Here is a 27,550-nt window from a genome sequence, read left to right on the forward strand (position 1 = left end):
GTTTTACTCACAACTGCAATGGTATTAAGTGTATCATAAATTGAACATTACATAATAAATGTCGAGAATTGAGGAACCAGTTTGAAAGTAAACAACTTCATTAAATTAAAGACTTGAAATTATCAAAGTAAGAACTGTGGTACATAGTTCTTTATAATGCAGAAAATAAAGCCTAAACAACCAATTCTAAGTCTGAGGATTGTTTTCAGAAGCACTTTGGAAGTGTTGTAGTTGTTGTTCAATGTTCCCAACGTGCGATTGCAACGCATCAAACCTTGTAGTGATGACCATGTCCATGTTTCCAAATCTTGTTTCAAGGGCATCAAATCGAGTTTCAAAGGCATCAAATCTTGTACCAACAAAGGTTTGAAGTTATTCTATGCGGTTGATGACATTATTTAGTGTTGTAGATGAACTGCCTTGTTCAGCATCTTGTCCTTGTTCATGTTGACCTTCTTGTAAGGGGGGATGGGGGGCGTTGCCTTTGGGAACCCATTCTCCTTCATCATTTTGCACATAACCAAATGATGCTACAACTTCACAACCAATTTTTTGCTTCAACTTGAGTTCTGAAATGGGATCACTTTCAGTAGGCACTTCAAAGTGTTCCATGAAGATGGTTATCAAATGTGGATATGGCAACTTTGCGTTCTCCCTTAATGCTCTTTTCATCTTATATCTAATAAGATGTCCCCAGTTAATGTGAATGAAATTGAAAAATGCCCATAGCAGCATAATATCCTCTTCGGATGCCTGACCAATATTGGTTGCACGAGGAATTAATACTCTAGTGAGAACGTAATGAAGTATCCTTGGTTGAACCTTCATTTGCCCCGCTAGTATTCTAGATTGTATGACTGCATCATCTCTACACAGTAGTTGCCTTGCAGTCACAGAATCGTATTGTTCTTTCCACTGATCTACAAGTTTTCCTTCGTAACAAACACCATCAGATGGGAGATTAGTTAGTTGTTGAAAAAGATTAGGGCTCACCCTAATTTTTACACCTTTAACCTCGCTTTGAATAACCCCAGTATCCGATATTGACATGTTGCTGTAGAACACTCTAACTAATTGTGGGTGGTAATCTCTTCTTAAACACACAAATTCAGTCAGCCCAGCTTCCTGTAATATGTCATAGAATTGAAAATTTTTTCCTTCAAAGTATTCGTACTCTAGATACTTACTTTCCAAAATTTCCCGATTGACAAAATGTTGGGCATATTTCTCCTGTTGCTCATCCGACGAGAAGAGATCATTGGTAGGCGTTGGAGGGGATGACAATGGTGATGGGGTTGGACTCCGGCGGCGTCGACGTCCACCAACGGAAGAAGATGTCTTTTGTTTCTTCGTTCCACGATCACCCATTGTATTTCGTTTAGGGTTTTCCACTGAGAGAAGTGAGCTTTTGCAAACAATTTTGAGGAAGGACGTGTATGGGCGGTTATGTACATGATTGCAATTTATAGACGTTATGCAGTGGGATAGTTTGGTTTAATTAACTGAACACAGTAATCGATTACCACATCCTCGTAATCGATTACTGTGTCAAATTCTGGTGTAGTCATATGCATTCCAAACATTCATTAATGGGATTTCATGGATGACCATTTTAACTTACAAAAACAGAAAAAAAATAACAAAAAAACAGCAAAGAAGTTGTATATATCAACTGATGTTGTTATCGAAATTGTTATGTACAGCTGACAACAACGACAAAAATCCAAAATGACCAATTTCGGTATCTTGTGATAGTTGGATAGTGTCGGCTTGAAATTGTACACGGTCATCACGTTCAACAACATTACTTGCTCTTTCGCCCTGAAACAACACAAGTAGTAAGTTAAACATAATTGATAGACAAAAAAGTATTTAATGAATATTTTGAACGTAATTAATGACTCACGCATTGTTCGGTGGGTGGTGTTGAAGTCTTTGTGAATGAAGTTGACTTTCTTCTTTTGGTTATTTTCTCAACAGTGGACTTCAACCTATTTGTGCGTGGACGTCCTTTTCACTTAACAGTTGCAGGACTGTGTACAAGGACATCAGATGTTCCAACTGGACTAAGTGGTATTGACGTACATGCACCAGTATCGTATCTTAGTTGGCCTGCATCACTGATGATGTTATTTGTCATGGAAAAACTGAACCCAAATTTTTTACCCAAACAATTAAGTTCTTTTTCCAATTCAGTAATTTCATAAAAACGTTTGCACAACAGTTTGTATCTTTGCATGCGTGGTTCATTTGTGGAATTACTATACGATGCTGTTATTAGTGTGTGTCTTCTTCAAATATTTTTGCTCCAACGCCTCAAAATGTATTGTGAGGGAACACTGTAAACATCTTCTTGACCAAATACCAAGAGGGAATGGCGACATATAATTCCTCTAAACTCAAAGAGTTGGCAAGAGCAAGTGGTTGTCTGTGTGACGGGATGAAATTGAACTTTGTAAAATTTATCTGGTACACGATTACCCTCCCACATTCGTTCCTCTTTTACAATGTAAGTGTTCCATAAGTCCTCCTTTAAGGTGTCTTTGATGAAACAATTCATCCTTGAACGAAATTTAGTTTGGACCTCCTCAAACTTTGCATGTGTGTATTCCACTTGAAATTGTCTCTCAATTGGTGACTGAGAACCACATGCAATAGTGGTGTTCATGGAGGAGAAGTCCGCTTCTATTTCCTTCTGGGCCTTTACACTAAGTGCATTGTCGTATTGGACCACAAATTGTTGAAGTGTTGTTGTAGAATTGATAAATCCATCAAAAAAGGCAGTCATTCCCTCACTTCTCTGAGTCATAGACATGCCTGCCCAAAAATCTTTTTTCAAGTAACACGGAACCCATTTATGTCTCTCTTCGTACAAATTACATAGCCATTCATTTTGCTCCAATCCATGTTTGGTAAGTAGTTCCTTCCAACCATTTTGAAATTCTGTTGGACAAACACAATAATATATAAGCGCATGTAGTTCGGTTTTGATAACGGGATTATTTCTATACCCGTGCAATTTTTCAGGCAACTTCTTCAGGATGTGCCATAAACATCACCTGTGCCTCGTATCAGGAAACACTTGTTCAGTAGCGTTGGCCATTGCTCTGCATTGGTCAGTAATAATACCTTGAGGACTCTTATTACGCATGCATCTTAGCCAACATTGGAACAACCATACAAATGAGACAGTGTCTTCCGAAGACAACAATGCACAACCAAGTAAAATGGAGTGTCCATGATGGTTAACTCCAACAAAAGGCGCAAATGACATGTCGTACTTATTTGTTAAGTAAGTGGTGTCAAAGGAAACAACATCACCAAATTCTTCACATGCAGCACGACTTCTTGCATCAGCCCAAAACACACTACATATTTTATTCCCTTCATCGAGTGCAATGTCATAGAAGAACTCGTTATTTCTATCTTTCATTGACGAAAAGTGTCGTAGGAGTGCCTGATCATCACCATCCTTACATAAAGATCTTCTGTGTTGGCCAATGTAGTTTCTTGCGTCCCCCGCATCGTTGACAATGCTAAGGAAACTCTTATTTAACCTAACTCCAGCATCGTGGTTGACCTCCAACGTGTGTTTTGCATGCATGCTTAACTTTCTATTGGCTGCAAATAGTTTGGAGTTATTTGGGCAAAGATCATGGTTGTGGTCCAGAACAACGGTCCTTATAAACCATTTGTCCTCCTTCTTTGCAATGGTTATCCCAGCAGGACATTGGTTAATTTGACTTGGAAGTGTTTTTACCACTGGTTTGACGGAAGACACATATTTTCCCTCCCTTGAACAAACTATTCTGAGGTAGTAGACGTTGTTGTCTTTATCTTTTTTAGAAGTTCTAGTCCGAACGGCAAACCCACGTCTAATGGCGTAGTTTGTGTAAAAATTTTTAGCTTCAATCATTGAGTCAAAACACATATGCACTGTTGGGTCCATCTCCATTAACCTTTCATTACGGTCATCAACATTGTCATTATAGTCATTCCCTTGATCCCCATCCATTGTGTGCGTTGACATTAAACTCACCTTTAGAGATAAAGCAAATGATATTGACTCATCACACTTACCACAATGACCACTGCCAACTACAAAAATAATGAAAATAAAATCTTTTCGAATAAGTTAATAAAAACGTACCGTTGTGGAAAATCCTGTGCCCTTTAATGAAGGTCAAGTGGTCCTAACCAACCTCATCTTCTACATTTACGTCCACCATAAATGAACCTTATGTGCTTCTCACCAAACCTCCGAACTTCGTTATCGCCCTTCTCTTTAATGAACACCCGGGTAAGTTGTCTGCAAGTGCTTGGTTAATGGAAGTAAATGTTAACGTTGGATGTTGAGGCAGGTGTGTAGTCCCGCCAAAGGTCATCTTTTTGCCTTGTCAAGCACGTATTTGCTTATCCTGTGAAAGCATGCATTGATGGTTGTCAGCATAAAGTTTCTCTCTCCTAACCCACAATCAATGGTTTGTCACTTTTAAAGGCTACCCATCAAATCAGACTATCTCCCCACAATTAATGTAACTTGATTTGAACAAGTTAACTTTATGGAAATAGATATAATATAAAATTTATTTTTTGTTACATTGATTTCATGTAATGTGATTGTCCACGTACTTGTATTTAAATTTCGGGGCGAAACCCATTGTGTACGCTTGAATCATGTGACAATATCTGTAACCCGTTTACCATTCTTTCAGTTGTGAGTTACTTCTTTAATCATCCTAGTGATGTATCGTCGTTAACCTAGAATTTTAATTTGGATAGGAGATTTCTGCATAATCATGGATGCATGGGAAGACCTTGTTTATGATGATGATGTCCTTGAATCGTTTTTGAAAAAATGCGATGCTTCCGCAACGCTTATTCCTGGTCCTGCAGGTAACATCCAAGCAGCTTTCATGAATAGAACGGGAACAGAACAACCCAAATCGACACAAGAATTTGCTCGTGAAGTTGTTGACGCAACCTATGAACGAGATTTCAACTCCAATGCTTGGAAATGGGCACATATGTTTATTGAACACCACGGTACAATGAATCTCATACACGCTTCCAACAACATTATTACGTTTACTAGTTCTAATTTGTTTTCATATATTTTTATCATAGGTCTCGTAAAGGATGGAAAATTCGAGAACGTTAACTCCCTCCAAGAGGCAAAATCAGTTGAGGTCCTTCCATTTGTTGTTTGCATATTGAAAGAGTGCAAGCCAAATGGGTTGGGAGATATGCAGTTGACTCTTAAGGTAATATTTGTTTTATTGAACAACAGAAGATGTTATGGTACATTACTAACTTATTATACCAACTTCTGAAGGACCCAACCGCCACGATGAAGGCTTCCTTGCACAAGAAAGTTCTTCAAGATCCTGAAATTGCAGACAATATCGGAGTTGGTTCCGTTATGCTACTCAATCTTGTAACCCATCAAATTTGTACTTAACTACCACAATTATTTTGTTGGTATTTCAGTGTTCTTCTTCTTACAAATTTGGTTTGTACATTTAGGTCCACCCCTTCACTGCATTTAGGCAAAACTACTACCTTAATATTACGCATCGCTCTATAGTCAAGCTTTTTCCAGCTGAAGTTTGTCCTCCTACAATTGACCTTGTTAAGGAGACACCAAAACCTGTCATTCGACTTCCTATGTGGGCAGAGAAGGAACTGAATGTGGATGACATCCTCCGCAAATTTGTACGTCCATCTAACCAACCATCAACATCCAAACAAGCAGACAACCAATAGTGGGTTTAGGATAACTGTAATTTTATATTAACAGCATTATAAGTATTTCATGGATAACTGTAATATTTCAAACGTACAATGTATTATTGTTGTGTATGTTGTGTACCTCAATCTCTATTAATGGTGTGTTATAATGAATTTGTTTATGTCATACAAAAGTTTTGAAGTTAATTGTTACCTTTGTTTTTCCAATGGTCACCCCTGTTAACCTGACTAACTACCTCAGTTGGACTTTATGTACAAAATGCCATTTTCTCTCGGGTAATCGTTTACCAGGAGGTTGTAAACGATTACCACAGCCTTTTTTCAACACTCTCAGTCATCCCTTGCACAACTTGCTCCTCCAACTGATGAGGGGTCACTCCACACTCCTTGGGACATCATCACATCAGTAACCACCCTCTCCCACCACTGAAACACCAGGACCAGCCTCAGACAAGTGCAAAAGTGCCTAAAACTCACTTTGTTTTTCCAATGGTCACCCCTGTTAACCTGACTGACTACCTCAGTTGGACTTTATGTACAAAATCCCATTTTCTCTCGGGTAATCGTTTACCAGGCTGTTGTAAACGATTACCAAGGCCTTTTTTCAACACACTCAGTCATCCCTTGCACAACTTGCTCCTCCAACTGATGAGGGGTCACTCCACACTCCTTGGGACATAATCACATCACAAATCACCCTCTCCAACCACTGAAACACCAGGACCACCCTCAGACAAGTGCAAAAGTGCCTAAAAGTCACTTTTTTTGACAATGGTCACCGCTGTTTACCTGACTGACTACCTCAGTTGGACTTTCTGTACAAAATCCAATTTTCTCTCGGGTAATCGTTTACCAGAAAGTTGTAAACGATTACCAAGGCCTTTTTTCAACACCCTCAGTCATCCATTGCACAGCTTGCTCCTCCAACTGATGAGGGGTCACTCCACACTCCTTGGGACATAATCACATCACCAATCACCCTCTCCCACCACTGAAACACCAGGACCAGCCTCAGACAAGTGCAAAAGTGCCTAAAACTCACTTTTTTTGACAATGGTCACCCGTGTTAACCTGACTGACTACCTCAGTTGGACTTTCTGTACAAAATCCCATTTTCTCTCGGGTAATCGTTTACCAGGCTGTTGTAAACGATTACCAAGGCCTTTTTTCAACACACTCAGTCATTCCTTGCACAGCTTGCTCCTCCAACTGATGAGGTTTCACTCCACACTCCTTCGGACATAATCACATCACCAATCACCCTCTCCCACCACTGAAACACTAGGACCAGCCTCAGACAAGTGCAAAAGTGCCTAAAACTCACTTTTTTTTCCAATGGTCACCCCTGTTAACCTGACTGACTACCTCAGTTGGACTTTCTGTACAAAATCCCATTTTCTCTCGGGTAATTGTTTACCACAACTGTGTGAATGATTACCAGAGCCTTTTTTCAACACTCTTAGTCATCCCTTGCACTACTTGGTCCCCCTACTCATCACGGGTCACTCCACACTTCTTGGGTTCACATCAATCACCAACAGCCATCTCCCAACTCAGAACTTCATCAACTCCCTCGCATTAATTACCATTAATTTTACTGAAAATGGTCTCGTACTTTTCAAATACTTATTATAATGCTGCGTTCATTTTTCAATCAATAATTTTGTCATTATAACAAACACAAACACAAAGTAAAAACAATTCATTTGAAAATCCAACCACTAATCTTATTACAAACACATAGTGTATATTGTCAACTAACATTAGGTACATATTTGAACATCTGTTACATGTCAAATTTTATCATTTCTTAGCAATCCTAAACCATGCCATATAGCTGTAGGGCTTCCATTCTTCTTATGTTCTCGTTGTCCAGGATCCAGTCACATACATATTTCTTTCTAATCCCAAGCAGCTCCTCCTGAAACCAACATTTTCCACATTACAAACCAGCACATACAAGAATTTTATCAAACACACAGTTCCAACTTACAGTTATATATTGAGGCATGCTTTTCCCGTTGTATTTTTCGTCTCCATCCTAGATTTCCATTGCTTTCAACATTATGACTCCACAATCATGTCTGAAATAATATACCCACCACATCAAATTACTTTTGCCCATATACATCACAACACAATATAATCCGGCAGTACAGTTGAAGAAACTTACAAGTTTGGTTGGGATGGGATATTTGCTTGTTTAACAGTCAAAGGACCAATACTACCTTCCGGTCTATTCATCAAGATGCAAAAAAATCGTGCCATATTTTCAGCCTACCAGTTAACAAATACAATAAATTGTTAAACAACACAGGGTTATGTCATAATCACACGGTCATCAACAATGAAAGATGTGCAATCTTACAACAGCTGTGTCTATCCTTTTGCGGTCTCTGATCCCCTTACCTAATGAGTCAATCACAAAAATCTCCAATGAACTCAATTTCACTGAATAACACCACCAATGATCATCATGGACAAATGGCAGAAACAACTACAAACAATATAAACAATTTCAATAACACATTTACAACCAAAAGTCGACAAAATTTGCAAATTAAAGGTTACTCACAAAGTCCGCTGTGGCAAAGTCTCCAAGTCCAAAATGATCGCAACGTAGATAACTGTTATAGTTATGAAGCGTGAATACATGACGATTTTGTGGACGTTTCCTATAATCTGTAAGAATATGGTGCTGTGGACAATTTCAAAATCATCAATCAAAAATCAATCAAAATTCATTTCTTCAATCAAATATATCATACCATATGAAATTTTATTTACCGAGTATAACGGACTAAAATGAATCCTCTTAACAACACCGCACATTCTTTTCTCAAAGTACATAAACATCGTACAAGCAAATAACACCACCTACACAATAAAAAATTATCACATTACTAACGTAAACTACAACATGAAACACAAACAAATGTCACAATACTAACCATGTTATCAACGTATTTCATCGGGGCCAAAGTGTAAAATGAAGTCGTGCTCAAGGTTTGCCCAATTATCTCGCTTACAACCCTAAACATAAAAATATTAGTCAACCACAAACAATAGAGATTCGTCAACCACAACTACAATTCACAGCATATACCTGTATACGGTCATCTCTCTGACGCTAACTGCTCTGTACAATTGGTCTACATCAACAGTGGTGCTTGGATCACCAACAAAACTGCCCAATGGGGGTATAACCAATGGTACGACCTCCCGTTCTTCTTCATCACCATCATCATCGATTTCAATACAATGAATGTTATCAACAGTTCTTGAAACTATCTCCTCTTCATGTGCGGTTTTATCCTCCCCTCTTACTTCAGTATATGCACCTAGGGGTCATGAACTGCATTACCATCACCTTCTTCAAATCCACAATCAGGACGAACTTCAGCCTCTTCGTTTCCCCCAACTTCAGGCTTCTCCTCGCCTCCAACTTCAGGTGCTTCATCAACTCCACCACCAACCTCTTCATCAGTGCCACATGCATCTGCTTCAGTAAAGATTGGAGTTTGACAAATTTCAAATAACTCCCTAGTAAGAACTCCAATCTGGGCATTCAATGCTTTGATATCTTCATTGTTTTTCCTCAATCTCTCCTCGGCACCTACTTCCCATGTCCCGTCATCAGAGCTTTCGTCATGATCATCATCATCTTTCTCAACCTTGGATCCTTCAGCCAAGGATCCTTCACTCATCCCTCCGTCATCCATGTTGAAAGCTGCACGGATTTCCGGCCGATGACGATCTTCCTTTCGTAGATACCACTCCATATTTAACTGCACCAATATCACACAACAAATTCAGACAAAATAGACAATCCATTTTTGTTCCAACAATTTTAACATACAAAATAACGAAAAACAAAAAACTTACATCTCCGATCATAAAAATATGTTCAATTTTTTCGGTCCTTGATTTATACGGGAACCATCGCATTATGCGCGGGAAAAACCTGTGTGAAGGATGACCATGCAAAGAAAGTCTTTCAACCGCCCAAGCCTACAATATCATAAAATTATTTCATCAAACCTAATTCACAATGTTCTGCAACATCAAAATAGTAAACTACAAATCATGTTACCTGCAACACTGCCACATTGCCACTAAGAGTGAGTGACTGGGCGATACCTCCTCTCATAATTTTCTTCTTACATTTATTTAAATTCTCTACAATATGTTTATGTACACCGGTGCACCAATCGTATAGACACAAACTGTCTAAGTCATCTAACACTGCAAAAGGCATGTTACAAACATGCCTTGATTTCCTAGGAAAATAGAAAACAACCAAACAAACTAATATATATAACCTACACACTACATCAACATCAATGTTTTTATCATGAACAATGACATTAAACATGTCCGTCAAGTCATTCAAATTGATGGTTTTTTATTTGAACATTTCACCAACCAATCCAACAACTACTTCATCAAAAGGAATCTTTAAACCACCTATTTCTAAACCTATGCTCATGAACACATCAATAACTCTAAAGGGCACCAACTGTTGACTTACTCTAAAACTGTTATCATGCCCAACCCACCTGCAAACCATAACCTTCAATAATTTCAAATTCACCTCCACAGGGCTTTGAATATTCAAACACCACATAAATGGAGTCATCCTAATCCGCTCCACATGACACTGTCGTAGTAAACGATTCATTTGAATAATGATCGATGAATCCATCGAGATAAGAAGTCGCCACTACAAAAAAATGATAAAAATTTATTAATAACTACAATTCATACGATAATTAAATAATATATAAACACAAAAGTAAAATTTTTCTTACACTTGATTTTTTCCCTTCCATTGAAACGACCCTAACAAGATAACATTCCACACTCAGTTATATCATTCAACTTAATGAAACACCAAAAACACAATGTAAAACACAATGTCAGGGCTCGGCCATTTTTACTTACACCAATAAAACGGATAACACTGCTCCACGGCCTCCTCCACCAGACGCGAAATACAGAACAAAACAACCACACCCGCTTTCCGAATGCCAAAACAGAACACCAGTACGGTTCAAGATGGAGGACAGAGCGACACACAAGATGGAAGGGTTTCTCTGTGGACGACAGACCCACACAAAAAATGGAAGGGTTCAACGCCCGTATTAGGGTAAAGATGAACCACACAGCCACAGAGAATATCGAACGGTTGAACGCACGTATTGAAGACGGAGGAGAGAACGACAGCGAAGATGGAAGCTTCGAAGATGGACGACAAAGCGAGAGAGCGAGACAAGAGATGAGCGAAGATGGAAGCTTCGAAGATGGACGACAGAGCGAGAGAGCGAGACACGAGATGGAAGGGTTGAACGCACGTCTTTCCCACCCTAAACCGCCAAACCCAAAACTTAAAATTTTAGTCTGGAAATCCCAAAATACCCCTCACCCCGTAACCCTTTCTCTGTTTTATTTTCAAATTATTTAGCCAATGCAGAGCCGACACGTGGCGTTGTGAAATCGGTGTCAAAATTTCGTTGTCCAAATAACATTTTCCTAAAAAGTTAGAGATGAGCAAAAAATCTATTTGATCCAATCTGATTTACTTTTGCACTGATCTCGTCCGTTAAGGATCATTTCATAAAAACTTTTTTTTTATCTCTATTTTATAATTTTTCTAGATCAGATTTCTGTTTTACTTATTTAGATTTAAAAAATTAGAAATTCTAGTCCAAATCATATTCAAATCAAAATAATCTAAAGCTGAATATAACTAACGATAAACCATCTTTTATAAGTAAAAGTCGTTTAGCAACAAAACTCCACTATAAGAATAAATTAATCTACAAATTGTAATAATTTGGATTATAGCAATGGTTTTATTTTTATTTGTTTCTAGATGTATTCATAATCACATTCAAGTGTTCATATGTTTTGATGTTTTTTATCATGTTATTTATCATGTTATTTATGTATGTCTCCGTGTAAACTAAATATTCTTGGCAGAAAAGTACACACTAAAATACTTTAACGTTCAAATTTATAATATTATTGTAATAAATGCTTCTATTGACATATTTTATGAACCTAGAACAGTACATGCATAGACCCTATTTGTTAGGCTTAGATCTATAAATTTACCTTATTCTATGCTTTCCTAACATTTCTTAATTACCATTAATTAGTCATTACTTAATTATAGTTTATCATGCTACTTACATGGATATTTGAGTGTCTCATCTCACACTACAGTGTTGGCTGAGGTGTCTTGGAACCTCTGACATATACAAATATGTAAGTCGAGATTTCTTCCTCCTCAACCAACTACTATATTAGCCCCTCAAGGTCGAGGCTTCCTAAGTGAGAGTCTTTTGGTAAGTAACGCAAGAAAAATTCCTTTATCTTGGTGTGTTGGTGATACGTTGTGGTTGTCAATTTCAAATTATCACCACTTAACCAAAGCAATTTCAATATTGTCAAGTTAATAGTTAACAAACTAGAGAGAGTTAAGTTGATCCTGAGTCATATTCCAATGAATATAAAATTATTTTTCAATAATTGATTCTTGTGAAATTCTACTCAAAAGGTTAGTTAAACATAATGCAAATACTAAAAAAAATAAAAGTAAAAATATATCCTAATGGAATTAATGTTGAAGATTGATATAAATGTGAATTTAATAAAATAACAAATTAATAAAAGACTTTAAAACAATTATAATAAAATAGGTTAATTTCACCATTTTTTTCAAAATAGATTCATCATGGTTATCCATAAAGTATTGTTCAATTGATTATTGTTTTTATTTTAAATTAATTAAAGTAATTCTTAATTAATTTGTTGGTGATCTTACTATTAACAAAAGTAGATTCTCAATTTAAAGCAAAACAATTTTATATTATTCATAATAAATTCAATTAAAGTACATTATCAACTAAATCCTATTATATTTATTCATATATATTTTTTTAACTCCTAACCAAGTTAAAAATTAATTAATCAAAATACATTCTTGACTAATTATTGTTAAATGTTTTACCATTAATTAAAGTACATTCTCAATTGGTAGCAAAAATTCGTTCAAGCATATGAAAGTTCTTAACTTTAATCAAAATATATTCTCAATCAAAATTAAAAACCTTCAGACTCATATGATCAACATGCATATAGATTAAAACACATCACTAATTAGATATGATGTGAAAATCATTACTTTTTACGTGATTTAGAGATAAAAGATATAGGTGAAATATAACCCAGAACAATAATCAAAAGAACAAACACATTATTTTGATCTAACCTCATAATCTATAATGAAATTATAATAAAACCAACCCTAGAAGCTTAGTCCTTAATGGATGAGTGGAATACATAATGAATGAAAATTAAAAAAAAAAAGAGAAAAGGGTGCAAAGGAAGAAATATATGTTGTGGATGATAGCTGCTCCAAACCAGAGTTACTAATGTTTCCTTTATGCTTCCCCTAGGTCTTTTTATATAGATCACTACAGGAAAAGCGTTTATTTCTGGCGGCTTTTTATCGACGGCCTATGAGCCTTCGGTAAGTAATTCCTGAGTTCAATTACCGACGGCTAAGAGACCTTCGTTAATGTCTTCGAAGAATTTTAAGTTGTTCCCTCTCTGGAATTCATTTTCCCACCAGCCCTAGTGTTCTCGTCGCCCAAAACCTTTCCCTCCAACCCTTCTCCTTTGCTCCTTCAACGTTACCAAGCCCTAATCTTGCTCTCCTTTGACCCAATTTCAGAAATTCCCCCTCTCCTCTGCCAAATTTCCGAAATTCCTCCACCGATACGAAAGTCGTTGTCTGTTTTTGGTCACCCCAAGGCGTTCTCTCGCGGAGCTGTGGTTGTTGGTGGTGTGATGTTTCCAGTAGGGTAGTGGGTCGTGGTAGTCAGCGTTTTGTGGTAGTGGTGGTGGGTCGTCGAGGTTAGGTTGACGGCAGCGAGTTAATGAGGGCTTATTAAGTTCGTGGTCGTGGTCTGCAGAGGTTGACATCTTCGTCCATTTTGCTTTCTCGGTAAGTTTGTTTTCAAAATTGGATTTATGTGCAGAAGGAATTGTAGTGCCATGATGCTTGGTTTCTTTATTTTTTTTGTTTTCATGTTGTTTTGTCTCTGTCATTGTGTGTGTGGTAGAAATTGTGTTCTTTTTGTGTGGCCTTAGAGTTTTTGAAGGTGCCAACATTGTTTGGATATTGGTCGTTGAGGATATTTGAATGAATAGATTCTTGGATGGTTAACTGGAAACTGTGATTAAATTGAACTGCTTCCTTCTCTAGGCACCAGTAGTGTGAGTAACTAAGTAGTATATTCATTGTTTACTGTAGTGCTAAGAGCTTTGATTGGTCTGTGTATAATGGTAGTATTGACTTTCAATAACTAGAAAATTGCAATTGGAAAAGTGAATATAATGATGTCATTGATATTTGAAAATAATATCGCAGATATTTCTAACATAGTGCAAGGGTATATGTAAGGAAATAAATCACCCCAATAATAAGAAATTATATCCTAATAAGCAGGTCTAGGTTCCTGGACAGACTCCTTTACAAATTCCTTTGACTCAAGGGATTTCAAACCTGAAACACTGAAATGATTTACATCTAATTTACAATATCCACATCTTCAGCTTCATCCCCTCTGCCCCAGTTTTATTAATTATAAGTCTTCCCATTCTTAGCTTGTTAATTGGATCATTGAAATTATAAGGGCTGGAGCCTTCCAGCCCTTATGCTAGACACGAGCTATTTGCTCTCTGTATGAAACACACTAAGTTTTCTTATAGCTTTTCCATAATGACGTAGATGATCTAGCTACTGTGTTGTGTTCTTAACTTTTCATTTAACTAAATTTCCTTGTAGGAAAGTACAATATGTGAACATTGATCTTTTATCCACTAGTGAACCTGTATAGCCTGCATTGGTGTGTTAATAATCATGGGGGAACCACACCATAAAAAGTTAGTTGTTGCAGTTGGAAAGCTCAACAAGGTCTAGCTAACCCAGCTTTAAAATCCTTTACGTTTGTGGGACTGAAGTCCTATACCAATTACGTTCTAACATCCCATCACACTCCATTATAATCATGTTGGTTTGTTATGCACTTTTCCTTTGACTACCCTGCTGAGTAGTGTAATACTTATGTAGCTTGTTTGGTGTTGAAAAACATTTTTTACACTCTTGTACTTATTAATAAGAACCTTTGCTGAATCATACCACAAAATCTAGCTACTGTAGTTGAAGTGCCATTGAACCCGACAGTCCATACTAGAGTCCTTAGTTCAAATATGGGACAGAACTCCCATACTTTGCAATTGGATCCTAACATCACTTTTTCACTATTCTTGAATAAGACTATTTTTGGGGTTCCCTTGTGAAGTGATTAAAACTCTGTATGTTGGAGATTGAAGGTGAGGTTCTCTTGCATTGAGCATGAATTGACTAATGAGATTAAGTGGATGTTATATGCCTTGGCAATGTTTAAACAAGATTAGTGTTCCAGCCATCTTTGGTTCATTCTTTTGTATACTGCAAGTTTTACTTTAAATTCGTATAGCTTATGCTTGAGATCAATGGAGTAGGGACTTGCTTGCATCCAATTTATGTTGTTTCCATCCATAAATATGTTTCATTTTGTAAAAATACAAAGATCTCTTTGTTGGAGCGTGTAGGTTCAAAATTCTGAATTCTTTCATCTAGAAATCCTGCATCAGTCTGTGCATGAAATCTTGTTTTTCTTTTCATCATTCCCAGGTGCTCTGATGTCATCATTATATCCCTGTCTTTTTCATTCAATGTGAGTTCAAATAAAAAAAGTACTACCGTCAATCATCTCTTTGTTGAATATATATTGTATTTCACAATGCAAGCCTTAGTTGCTCATTTACCACTTCATATAAGCTTCCCCTGTGATCCAAAGCTACAAACTAAAATAGAGTCATCTGTGATACTTTTTTAATTACCATTTTCTTGTCCTTCTTCATTTTCACTTGGTCAAAGGCAAGAAGTTAAATTGAGACAGAGGGTTTCACACTCAGCTGCCAAAATTGATGGCTTCACTCTTTGAACACTCATTGATGTCTTTACCCTTTCACACTCAGTGCATACATTCATTGATGCCTTTACTCTTTCAACCTTGTCTTTTACAAGTTATTTCAATCTGTATGATCCTAGCACCTACGTCTTACTCAACCATAGTTCAAGGTAACCTCAATAATCTTTAGCTGTCAATTAAGGCCAACTTGTATACATCTCAAGCATTTTTGGTATTTTAATTGATTGAATGTTGATTATAGCATTTTGCTGTGAATATTTTTTGTAACATCCATCAAACCTAAAAAATTTCCCAATTCTATTGATGCCACTAATTATTTAGAATTATATATATATATATATATATATATATATATATATATATATTTAAAAAAGCAGCCTTTTGAATACATGCCTCCAACTGTTTTATTACCTTCCAATTTGATAAGAAGATGAACAAGTGGACTCAAACTCCAGATTTCCATTTGTTGAAATGATTCTTATAACCAGATTTTCAAGTACTTAAAAGTAAATCAGATATATGATCATTATTTTCAGAAGCTCAGTAGTTGATGGACTGTTACCCCAAGAGCAGTGAGAAGAAAACATTGAAGAGGTGGTTCTTTGTTGATAAAAGTGTAGGGGAAGTAGACATGTGATAGAAACTTGTTTGATCCTTGTCAATACTTGTTAAAGTTTTCACTTTGTTACATTTTGTATTGCCTTAACTGTTTATTGGTTTAGTGTTAACATTTGGATTGATGTTTATATTGTTGGTTTGTGCTGACCTTAAGTGCTGTGGTGCAGTTTCCAACTTAGAGACCTTATTCATTTGAGGTAGCATCTTTAGGAAGAGGAGTAGAAACAGAATATTGGTTGAATAGGGAAGTTTCAGGCAGCTGTAAGTGGTAGCTTCAGTTCAAAAATCTACAACCTGTAAGTTTTATTTATAATTCATGTCATCCATAATGAATTTCCCACCATTCCAGCTCTGCATTATTGAACTTGATCATGAGGTTGAAATTTAATTATTTGTTAGCATTGGTGTTTTTGGCTCTGTTGTGAATTGTGTGAATCTGTTCCAGCTTTTTATTTTCATTTTCAATCTGTCCTTAGGTGGTTGTGTAGCAAGATATTAACTTATAAGGAAATGATACCATGTCTAGCCTTGGTGATATGAACTAAAAATGCCAAAACTTGAATTTTATTGCACGAAATCTGCAGAAAAAGTAAAACTGGACCCTATAACATGTTCTAAAAGACTTAAACCTTGGAAAATTGGTTCAAACAATCCTGTAGACATAGTGAAGGCAACACATGAATGTAAACAAGGTATAACAACAACCCAACCTTTTAACATTTAAGTATAGCCAATTTCATTACACCAATTCATGATGTAAGAAGGTAATATACCTATTGTTCTTAGACAAAGCTTGATCAAAATAACCAAGAACTTCCTCAAAAACTAATTCTTAATAGAACTTTAAACATCAAAATGTTAATTTGAAACTTCAAACATTTGGTCAGCATTAACTATATTTTTATACGAGTAATTTATACATACACTTAGCAATATATTTTTAATGTAATGTATATAAAGAAATACTAATAACAGTGGGATCTAAAGTAAATATACATTATAGGAACATAATTTTGACAGTTTAGTCAAAGGAAATTGTTCTTCACCATTGGAATAATAGGAAATGATATGTTTTAAGTTGTCTTTTGTTTGTAACTTTTTAAAACCAATATTATGATAAAATTTTGATCTAACATGAGACAAATGTGGGTAAGTACTTGTACTTGTCTTTGACACTTGTGATGTTAACATCAGAGCTATGTGAAGTAGTGAGGAAAACTAGTTATTGGAAACCAAATTTTATATATGCAGTTAGTAATCATGCTGAAAACTTCATCCTAAGAAATATTAAAAGTTGTACTTGTCTGAGGTCTCTTAAACAGTGCACAGTATAATTGATGATTGTTTCAATCATTAGTTAACCTTCATTTTCTGTATCTGGGTCAGCCCTATGTTGATGTTGGTTTTGGTTCTCTTCAAGTTGTAGTAGTAAAATACATAATCCAGATTGTGGTTTATATCTCTTAATTTTATTGTATAATATCTCTTAATTTTGAATGATATGTTTAACACTGTACCATCACATTCTGCAGCAGCCCAGTGCCCTGCTTTTTTCTTCACTCTTATCCAGTTCTATATTGTTTAGGAAGAGTAATTAACAATGGAAACAGTTTGTGCATATGGAATGACTGTATTTCCATTTCATGTGTTAGGGTGAGCCTTTAAAGGAGTTTCAGTTGTGCCCACAAAGGGAGGAAGAGAGTCCACAGAGAAGACTTAACTAGGAATATTCACAACAAAGGCAAAGGTTTTGGGACCTAAACTGAAATTGCATGACTGTAATTCTGTCCTATTACTTGTATTCTTGTTTCATGAATTTTATCTTGTGCTTAGATGTTATGAATGTTGAGTTTGAATGTTATGTTATATTGATCGAATTTTTTATATCTTTTTTATAAGATCATTGTTGAACTTCTTCCTTTTTTAACCTATTATATACATGATGAGTTTCTGCATAATTATGATCACATCACAGAAGATAAAAGAAAAACAATCTAGCGATGATTTATTTGATAAACTGACTTAGACAGATATGCAATGATATTATTCCAGTTCAAAGCTCTCTCTCACACACATTCATGCAGTGAAAAAATATGGATACATGAACCATAATAAGTGATAAGACTAACATCATCTAAGCTCCAACAAAAATAGCAAAAGTTTAATCTCTCTGTCTCTGGTCCATAGTTGTTTCCCAAGTAAAAAGCATCAAAACACACTCTACAACATATTTATTTGCGTTTAGGCACCAACCCCTATGCATAAAAAGCCCCGAAGGGAAACTATTAGAAACCGTCAACTGCTGACAGCATAAAACCACACAACTAGATTCTTCTGAATCAGAGGTACTGCATCTTTAGAGCTCACAACTCTGCTCCTACACTTTATAGAATAAACAGTATAAAGCACTAGTTTCTGTACTACTTTAGTTTGCTAAGCAATTCCACAAATGAGAGCATCTCAAAAACAGAAAGAAATAAAAATAATTGTTAATGCTCTGTAAGTGTTGGCAATGACATATAAAAGTGAATTAGACCCATTATCTTCAAAATTAAGCGATATGAAGTACCTGACTGGTTTGGTCAGAGAAATCATTACTCATGCAAATAATATTTAGTACACTGGTTTGAGGAGATAAAAACTTGAAGGGAATGAAAATAAAAGGACAAGAAAAGATTTTATGAGGACTAAAATTGTGGATTTCAGCTATTGTTTGGCAAACGAGGTAACTTTGTTTCAACTAACTTCTATGCTGCAAGAGTGAAATAAATGTGAGAGGGTGGTGTATACATTAGTAGCAATTTATTTTTCAAATGTCACATTCATGTTGTACTTGTACCATACAAGTGTGAAGAAACTTCTTCAAATTCACAACATCCAAACCTCAAACAAGTCCACCTTTCATTAGCACCAACGAAAATATAAAGAGCATATACAGAACATTACAGGCCAGGGGGAATGCTAATAACACATTATGAGATACTCTTTTTCAACACTTCCTCCAATCTTGAGTGAAATCTCACGCTAGTTCCACTAGATAACTATGGCCAGTCTTTATTAGAAGAATTTCATTCAATAACAGATAAGGGCATGTTTTTAGTTCTAAAGGGTCTTCTTTCTGTAATCTGTATATAATCTGGCAGGATTTTCAATCTGCCTTCATTTTGAATGCTGTAACAAGTTTAATACAACAATTACAACTTGTTTAAACTGCCAAATAGCACAAAATCCCTGTTGCACGAAAATAGACACCCAATACAACTTTTTCTTCTTAAAAATGACTACATAAACTGCACTAGAATGGTTCGAATTTGCAAACTGCATAAATACATCCATGGTTAGATTGTAGTATATATCCATGCTTTTATAGATATTTGATTGCGTAAATTATGTTGATGTCTATATGGTATGTTCATTTACCTTGTATTTAATTTCTTAGCCTATAACTTCATTAAGTGGAGTAGTCATTTAAATACCCATGGTACTACACACATTCTCAAAGCAATGAGAAGGGTAAAAATACACTAAACACTTAGAAACTAATCAATTTGTTCGGAAGTACTCTATACAAGAGAACTTCAGTAGTAATAAGTTGTCTCCTCCAACTTTAATACAAAGCCCCCCCTTAGTATGTCTAAGGCATTTCAATACCGAGGACTTCTCTTTGCATGCCCTTATTGAATGCCTATGACCATAGTGTTCAAATTGCCTTCCATGTTCGACTTGAGTAGTAATAGGTTTATTACTTATGTCACATGGAGTGTTGCTGTTTTGGCTAAGTTTTTATTTGTTTGGCATGTCACAGAACATGGCCCATTTTCCCAACCATCGTGGATGGATGTACGACCGTTGTTATAGTGGAAGGAGAGGTTTGAAGGAATCTTTTGTCATCGGAGTTGAAGAGTTCGTGGAGACGGCCCGACGATGTCAATATTATGCCCTTGATGGAGGGATTCGATGTCCATGCATCAAGTGCGAATGTACAAGGATTTTGAAAGATGAAGTCGTCAAAGTTCACCTTTACCAAAAAGGGTTCATGCCTAATTACACGGTCTGGACATTTCATGGTGAAGAAATTCCTTCGACCTCCACTGCAGCTGTAAATCGGCTTGCATCAGGTTCGAATACTGTTGTACATACATCTGAGATAGATCAATTTGCCTATATGCAAGAGATGGTCGACAATGCTCTTCGTCACCATGGTGAAGAAGCAGACGATAGTCACGATGAAGAGCCTCCAAATGAAACGACGCAGAGGTTTTACAATTTACTTACAGAGGCAAATCTACCTGTATTTGAAGGTTCATCTGAGTCAAAATTGTCAGTGTGCATTAGACTCATGGCTGGCAAATCTAATTGGAACGTTCCCATTGAAGCAGTGGACTTCTATACAAAATTGATGTTAGATTTGACACCACCAAACAATTTCATGCCGAAGAATTATTACCAAGCCAAAAAATGTGTTTCAAAGTTGGGATTGGATGTCAAGAAGATTGATTGTTGTCTTAATGGATGTATGTTATTCTATGACAATGACAGTGGGAAAAATGATGCATTGTTGGTTGAATGCAAGTTTTGTGGCTCACCTCGATATCATACAATGCATGCTGGACGGAGGCAAAAAAAACCAATTCCAATAAAGTCCATATTCTACTTGCCTATAATTCCAAGATTACAAAGATTGTTTACTTCAATGGAAACATCACAACACATGACATGGCATGATGGTGTCAAAACTCCGGGATTTTTGCGTCATCCTTCTGATGGTGAAGCTTGGAAGCACTTCAATCGTAAACATCCATCCTTTGCTAGCGAACCACGTAACGTCAGACTTGGTCTATGCTCTGATGGGTTTACCCCGTACATTCAGGCGTCTGCATCACCATATTCATGCTGGCCCGTGATAGTTACCCCATACAATCTACCACCTGAGATGTGTATGACAAAGCCTTACATGTTTTTATCGTGTATAATACCAGGTCCATCTAATCCCAAATCATTGATTGATGTTTATTTGGAGCCTTTGATTGATGATTTGAAGAAGTTATGGAATGGTGTTTGGACGTATGATGTTTCAAGGAAGCAAAATTTCCTTATGAGGGCAGCCTTGATGTGGACTATTAATGACTTCCCAGCGTACGACATGTTATCTGGTTGGAGCACGCATGGTCGATTAGCTTGTCCACATTGCATGGAACATACAAAGTCATTCCAATTGAGTTATGGTCGGAAAAGTAGTTGGTTTGACTGCCATCGACGGTTCTTGCCCATTGATCACCCCTTTAGAAGAAACAAAAAGGCATTTCGCAAAGGGCAAGTTGAAACGGATATGCCCCCGCCGAAGTTGACTGGATCACACGTTTGGAGAAGAGTGAAAGACTATCCAAAAGTCACTGAATCTGGTCAGAATAGGATAGAAGGGTTTGGAGAATGGCATAATTGGACTAAAAGAAGCATATTCTGGGAACTTCCCTATTGGAAAGACAACTTGCTAAGACACAACCTCGATGTCATGCACACAGAAAAGAATTTCTTTGACAATGTCTTCAACACAGTTATGAATGTTATAGGTAAAACAAAAGATAATGAGAAAGCAAGAAAAGATTTACCTTTGTATTGTGGACGAAAAGACTTAGAGTTGAAAGTGCAAGGTAACGGCCGATTATTTAAACCAAAAGCAAATTACACCATTTCAAAAGACGAGGCAAGAATAGTGTGTGGATGGATCAAGGAGCTTAGAATGCCAGATGGATATGCTTCTAACTTGTCCAGATGTGCCAATGTTCAGAATGGTACTATTCAAGGGTTGAAGAGTCATGATTGTCATGTTTTCATGGAGACTTTAATCCCTCTTGCGTTCAGTTGTTTGCCGCAACACGTGTTAAATCCACTGATAGAGATCAGTAACTTCTTTAAAGATTTGTGTTGCACGACACTAAAGGAGAATTCCCTTAAAAAGATGGATGAAAATATCCCAATTATTCTCTACAAATTAGAAAGAATATTCCCTCCTGCATTCTTTGATTCAATGGAGCATATTCCAATTCATCTTGCATATGAAGCTTGGCTTGGGGGACCTGTGCAATACAGGTGGATGTATCCATTTGAAAGGTTTATGGGAGAATCCAAACGTTCAGTTAAAAATAAAGCTAGAGTAGAAGGCTCAATTTGTGCAGCTTACTTGCACAGAGAGACAACGTATTTTTGTTCACATTATTTCAAAAACTTCATGTTGTCCCCCACTCATGTCAGAAATGAAATGCATGGCAAGTTGAACCACGTGAAGGTGCACTATCAGTGTTCCGACAATCAGGCCGTCACGCAGGGAAAGAATTCACTCATTGGTTAACTGATGCTGAATTCAACTCTGCTCATGTCCATGTCTTAATCAATTGCAGTGAAGTAAAGCCGTACCTTGAGTATGTCATTATCCATCTCTTATCTTTCAAACGGTTCAATTATTATACACTAATGAATAATAATTTGTACCAGCTCATTTGTTGTGGCTGAGCAAATCGCAGAAGGAAATACTTCTGCTAGAATACACTCAGAGTTTCCCTATTGGTTTAGAAATCAGGTCTGTACTTTTTCGTACATTTAGAGCAAGGTTAATTTGACTCATGCTTTTATAATTTTGTTAGTACCTTTGTAGGTTTTTAATCAGGCATTAACTCCCACGGTTCAAGAGTTAAGACATCTGTCGAATTGGCCAATGAGATGTGTCAAAGAATGGCACACTTACTTCACCAATGATTACAAATTCCATACACATGAATGGTCTAAAGGAAAGAAAACATCAAATTGTGGTGTGTATGTGAAGGGCCTAACAGAGGGTTGTTATGATGATTTCTATGGCATCATTCATAAAATATATGAGTTAGAGTACAACATCACTACTTCTCCAAACAGAGTAGTACTTTTTTATTGTGAATGGTTTGATCCTTCTAGAGCTGGTACTAGAGTCGATCCACGCTTTAATATTGTCGAACTCAACCAGAGATTAAGATATGGACCGTTTGATCCTTTCATTCTACCAAGTAATGTCAGACAGGTTTATTATGTCCCATATCCACCATTCCGCAATATTGACAAGCGTGGTTGAGCCGTAGCAATACAAACTAAGCCAAGAGGTCACATTGACTCAAATGAGGTTGAGGAAGATGTTGCCTACCAACTTGACCAAATGTCACAACCACAAGAAGTTATTGAAGTTGAACGTATAACCGCATTGGTCGACCCTGATGGTGATGGAGATGAATTACAAGCAACAATACAAGGTGATGAAGAACAAGAAGAAGAGGAAGAAGAAGAAGAAGAAGAAGACGAACAAGAAGATGATGATGATGATGACGACGACGAAGAAGAAGACGAAGATGATGATGATAAAGACGATGATGAAGAAGAAGATGAAGATGACGATCATGATGACGACGATTGAATGTTGGACATCCATTGTAGCAAATTGAACTGTCATTTCAATACAGTTATCTAAAATACCATGTTAAAAGTTGTATGCAATTATTTATACATTTACTTTAAAAAGCATTGATCCTTCGTTAATCATTTCTATTTTTTCGCTTTATTTGTAACCATTTCAATGCAGTAATGACAGGATAAGGTTCAGAACGTCCTGATAAAGGAAAGGGGGTAGCAAGGCCTAGAAAGAGGCAACGACAGGCACCAAAGTATGTACTTAGGGTGCCTGCTAGACTACCTACCACTGCTGCCGGCACTACATCATCTGTGGGGCCTCCTCTTACCCCTACAGTACAGCCTCCTACACCTGCAGTAGACCCTACTCCTACCCCTGCTGCAGTACACCCTACTCCTACCCCTGCTGCAGTACACCTTTCTACTACCTCTACTGCAGTACACCCTTCTACTACCCCTGCAACAGACCCTCTTCCTCCTCTTGTAATTATAACCCCCACTCCTCCCCCTGTGGTTATAACCCCCACTCCTGTCCCTGACCCTACTTCTATACCTTCCTCATCTGTTATACCGCCTTCTGACACTGTCACACCATCTGCTGATCAAGATTCAAGTGGTGATGGTGAAGGTCTTGACCCCCCCCCCCCTCCATGATCGACCATGGATTGAGCCGTATGGTAAAGGGTAAGTTTTTAATCTCTTGATATAATTTGATGTTTAAACCCTATTGTAATTCAAATGACTTTTATCCTATAGGTTTATTCCATCTAGGGTTGCTTCCCAGGCCATCACACGTTCAATTAAGCAACAATTTCTAAGTCCATGGCCTACTTGGGAAGCAATTCCTGATGACGACAGAAAGGCATTCTGGGAGCGCTTTCAGGTGAACAATCTATTTAACTAATTGTCCCTCTTATTTGAGTATGTTCTGTAATCAATGTTTGTTCTCTTTAACGTTACAGATGAAGGTGCAGTGGAAACCTGAACATGAAAGTCACATACACAGAAATTTCCACATGAAAGCATCTCATCGATTGTCAGAGATGTTTAGGGATGCCCGCAATGCAGGACAGCGCCCTTACTGGCTGGGTGAACAAATTTGGAACTCTTTACTGGCTCATTGGAATACGGTAGAGTTTCGCAATAAATGTGCCAAAGCCCAGAGGAACAGAGCGTTTGAAAGGGGTGGCACCCTGCATACTGGTGGGTCGATCACCATTCATGAGCATGCCATTCGTATGGTATAATCTCATTACATAACTTTTTCTTTCATACATAAGTTATGTATATTCTATTTCATATGTACGCTTGTAATTCTTAATTATGTTACAGGCACAGGCTCTAGGACGGGCGGTCCATGTTGATGAGGTCTTTGCACAGACTCATGTTCGGAAGGGAACTAATCAATTTGTTGATGAAAGATCTCGGAAGACTCATGTAAGCAAATAACACTATTATTATTACTAATTTTTCATTTCTGTTATACTATAGTTCCCTGACATTGCTTTTAATGTTTTAACAGGAAGACTTTTCTACGAGACTTTCACAGGTTAGATCTGAACATGAGTCAGCTCCTACACCGGATGATGCCAGTAATGCAGATGATGACATCCGTAGGACACAGTGCTGGATCGACATCGTTGGTGGGAAGAAAAAGGGACGAGTGTATGGTGCGAGACAGCTTGCTGCAAACTATACAGCATCCAGAGGAGGTACTCTGAAGCACCAGCCTTCTTCTTCCACCAGTACTCCTGACGAGGTTCTTCGCCTCAGGCAGGAACTCCATCAACGTGACCAGGAGATCACTGATCTCAGAACAGAGTTTATGAACTTCAAGGCCCTGGTCATGAGAGTCTTGCCTGAAACCTCACAGGAAGTACAAAATATCCCTCCGACCCAGCCACGACCCTCCTCATCACCTGCTGCCACTCAGCAGCCCACATCAGTCCAACCCTCATCAGTCCAACCCTCATCAGTCCAACCCACACCAGTCCAGCCATCAATAGAGGAGCAGGATGATGAAAATCATTCTGATGATAGTTATGTACATTATTAGCTTCATTTTCTTATTACTTGTTAGACAAACATTTGGATATTAGAACATTTTCAGTTGATATGATGATCAATGTTAGATGTACTTACAGACTTTGGATGTTACAACATCCTTGTGTTACATTGTTTTATGTTTGAACTATAAATACATTATTTATACATTAATGGATGTTCTGTGGATTATTTGATGTGCATTGGATATTGATCATTGATTGCATCTTTGAGATGCACATTATGCATGTTTGTATGTGTTTGAAAACTGTTATGCAGGTCTGTTTGTAATTGAAATTTGTTATACAGGTCTGGGTTGCACAAGAAATACCATTTGTCTGAAAGCTGCCCTGCACTTTACCGAAGGCTTTTGCCCTTCGGTAAATGCCCACGTATGGCCATTACCGAAGGCTTTTGCCCTTCGGTAAATGCCCACGTATGGCCATTACTGAAGGCTTTTGCCCTTCGGTAAATACCCTCGTATGGTCATTACCGAGGGCTTTTGCCCTTCGGAAATTACCGAGGGCTTTTGCCCTTCGGAAATTACCAAGGGCTTTTGCCCTTCGGAAATTACCGAGGGCTTTTGCCCTTCGGTAATTACCGAAGGCTTTTGGCCTTCGGTAATTGTTAGCGACAAGGGATTTACCGAAGGATTTTTGGCCGTCGATAAGCCTTCGGTAAACACCCATTATCGACGGCTTTTGGCATTTTCCGAGGGCTTCTGGCCTTCGGTAATGCCCTACTTTTTTGTAGTGGATCTTGATTATGAATCCTAATTTTTCTGTTGATGAAATCTATTATCTAGTATTGTGGAAAGTCCAAACCATGTGAAGTCTCACATTGCTTGCGCCTTAAAGAAAAGAAGAATATATAAGCTTTTTTACAATCAAACTAAAAGAATGAAACTAGAAAGACAAAATACAAGCCTAAAACCTATGCTACTAAAGGCCAAAATACAAGCCATAAAACCTATTCCACTTTTTTTATTTTTTTCATGTTTTCTTCATGTCTTGACCCATCTATGATCACATCACTATAGTACTAGTAACAACACTGTCTAGAGATGAAAAAGGTGTCTCAATAGATGCTACAAAGTTTAAGCTAGAAATTGGTAGTCATATGTCTATCACAATCACTCGACCCGATTTGATGTATGATGTAAGTTTAATCAGCAGATACATAATAAATCCAAAGAAATCGCATTGGGTTGTAGTCAAACGGATTCTAAGATATCTTAAAGGCACAATTGATTATGGAATCTTTTATTAATAAGGTGGAAGAACTAATCTTCCTATAGTGATAGTAATTATGCAGTTGACTTATGTAAAGCCCATAAAAATATTCATCTTAATAAAATGTAGTAATTTTCTCTTAATATTATTATTAGTAGTAATAACTTTATGGGTAGAAAATATCATTAAGTTATGTGGTAAGTTAAACAAAAATTTACAGTAGCTTAGATGGTAAACACCTTGTAAGACTTGGGACAGGTTCAAACCCAATAGAATATATTTCTTCAACTTTGGTACACTTTGATCTTTGTCCTTAAGGAAACTATAATTTTTTGTCCTCCAAAATCAACGACATTAAAAATAAGTTGAGGTGGCCAACGTCTGCCCACGTGTGATGACATGTTTCCTTTATAATGTTTGCCACGT

General features: G+C 37.1%; 3 protein-coding genes and 1 pseudogene across 3 annotated transcripts; 2 read left to right on the top strand and 2 right to left on the bottom strand.

The window, feature by feature from the left end:
- Positions 1–3,055: 3,055 nt before the first annotated feature.
- On the bottom strand, positions 3,056–4,015 carry LOC148205056 (protein FAR-RED IMPAIRED RESPONSE 1-like). The gene has a single exon (XM_088100996.1). The coding sequence runs from the start codon at positions 4,013–4,015 to the stop codon at positions 3,056–3,058; it is 960 nt and encodes a 319-aa protein (XP_087957122.1).
- A 4,829-nt stretch (positions 4,016–8,844) lies between these two features.
- On the bottom strand, positions 8,845–9,473 carry LOC148205057 (uncharacterized; annotated as a pseudogene).
- Positions 9,474–20,226: 10,753 nt separating this feature from the next.
- On the top strand, positions 20,227–23,030 carry LOC148205058 (uncharacterized). Its single transcript, XM_088101057.1, has 2 exons — positions 20,227–21,397; positions 23,020–23,030. The coding sequence occupies exons 1-2, from the start codon at positions 20,227–20,229 to the stop codon at positions 23,028–23,030; spliced, it is 1,182 nt and encodes a 393-aa protein (XP_087957183.1).
- Positions 23,031–24,772: 1,742 nt separating this feature from the next.
- LOC148205059 (uncharacterized) lies at positions 24,773–25,905 on the top strand. The gene is made up of 3 exons (XM_088116500.1): positions 24,773–25,090; positions 25,182–25,286; positions 25,372–25,905. Exons 1-3 carry the CDS (start codon positions 24,773–24,775, stop codon positions 25,903–25,905), a joined length of 957 nt encoding a protein of 318 aa, XP_087972626.1.
- The last annotated feature ends 1,645 nt before the right edge of the window (positions 25,906–27,550 follow it).

This window comes from Vigna umbellata, chromosome 1, assembly GCF_029865625.1.
Source record: "Vigna umbellata cultivar VRB3 chromosome 1, Vumbellata_1.0, whole genome shotgun sequence".
NCBI lineage: Eukaryota > Viridiplantae > Streptophyta > Magnoliopsida > Fabales > Fabaceae > Vigna > Vigna umbellata.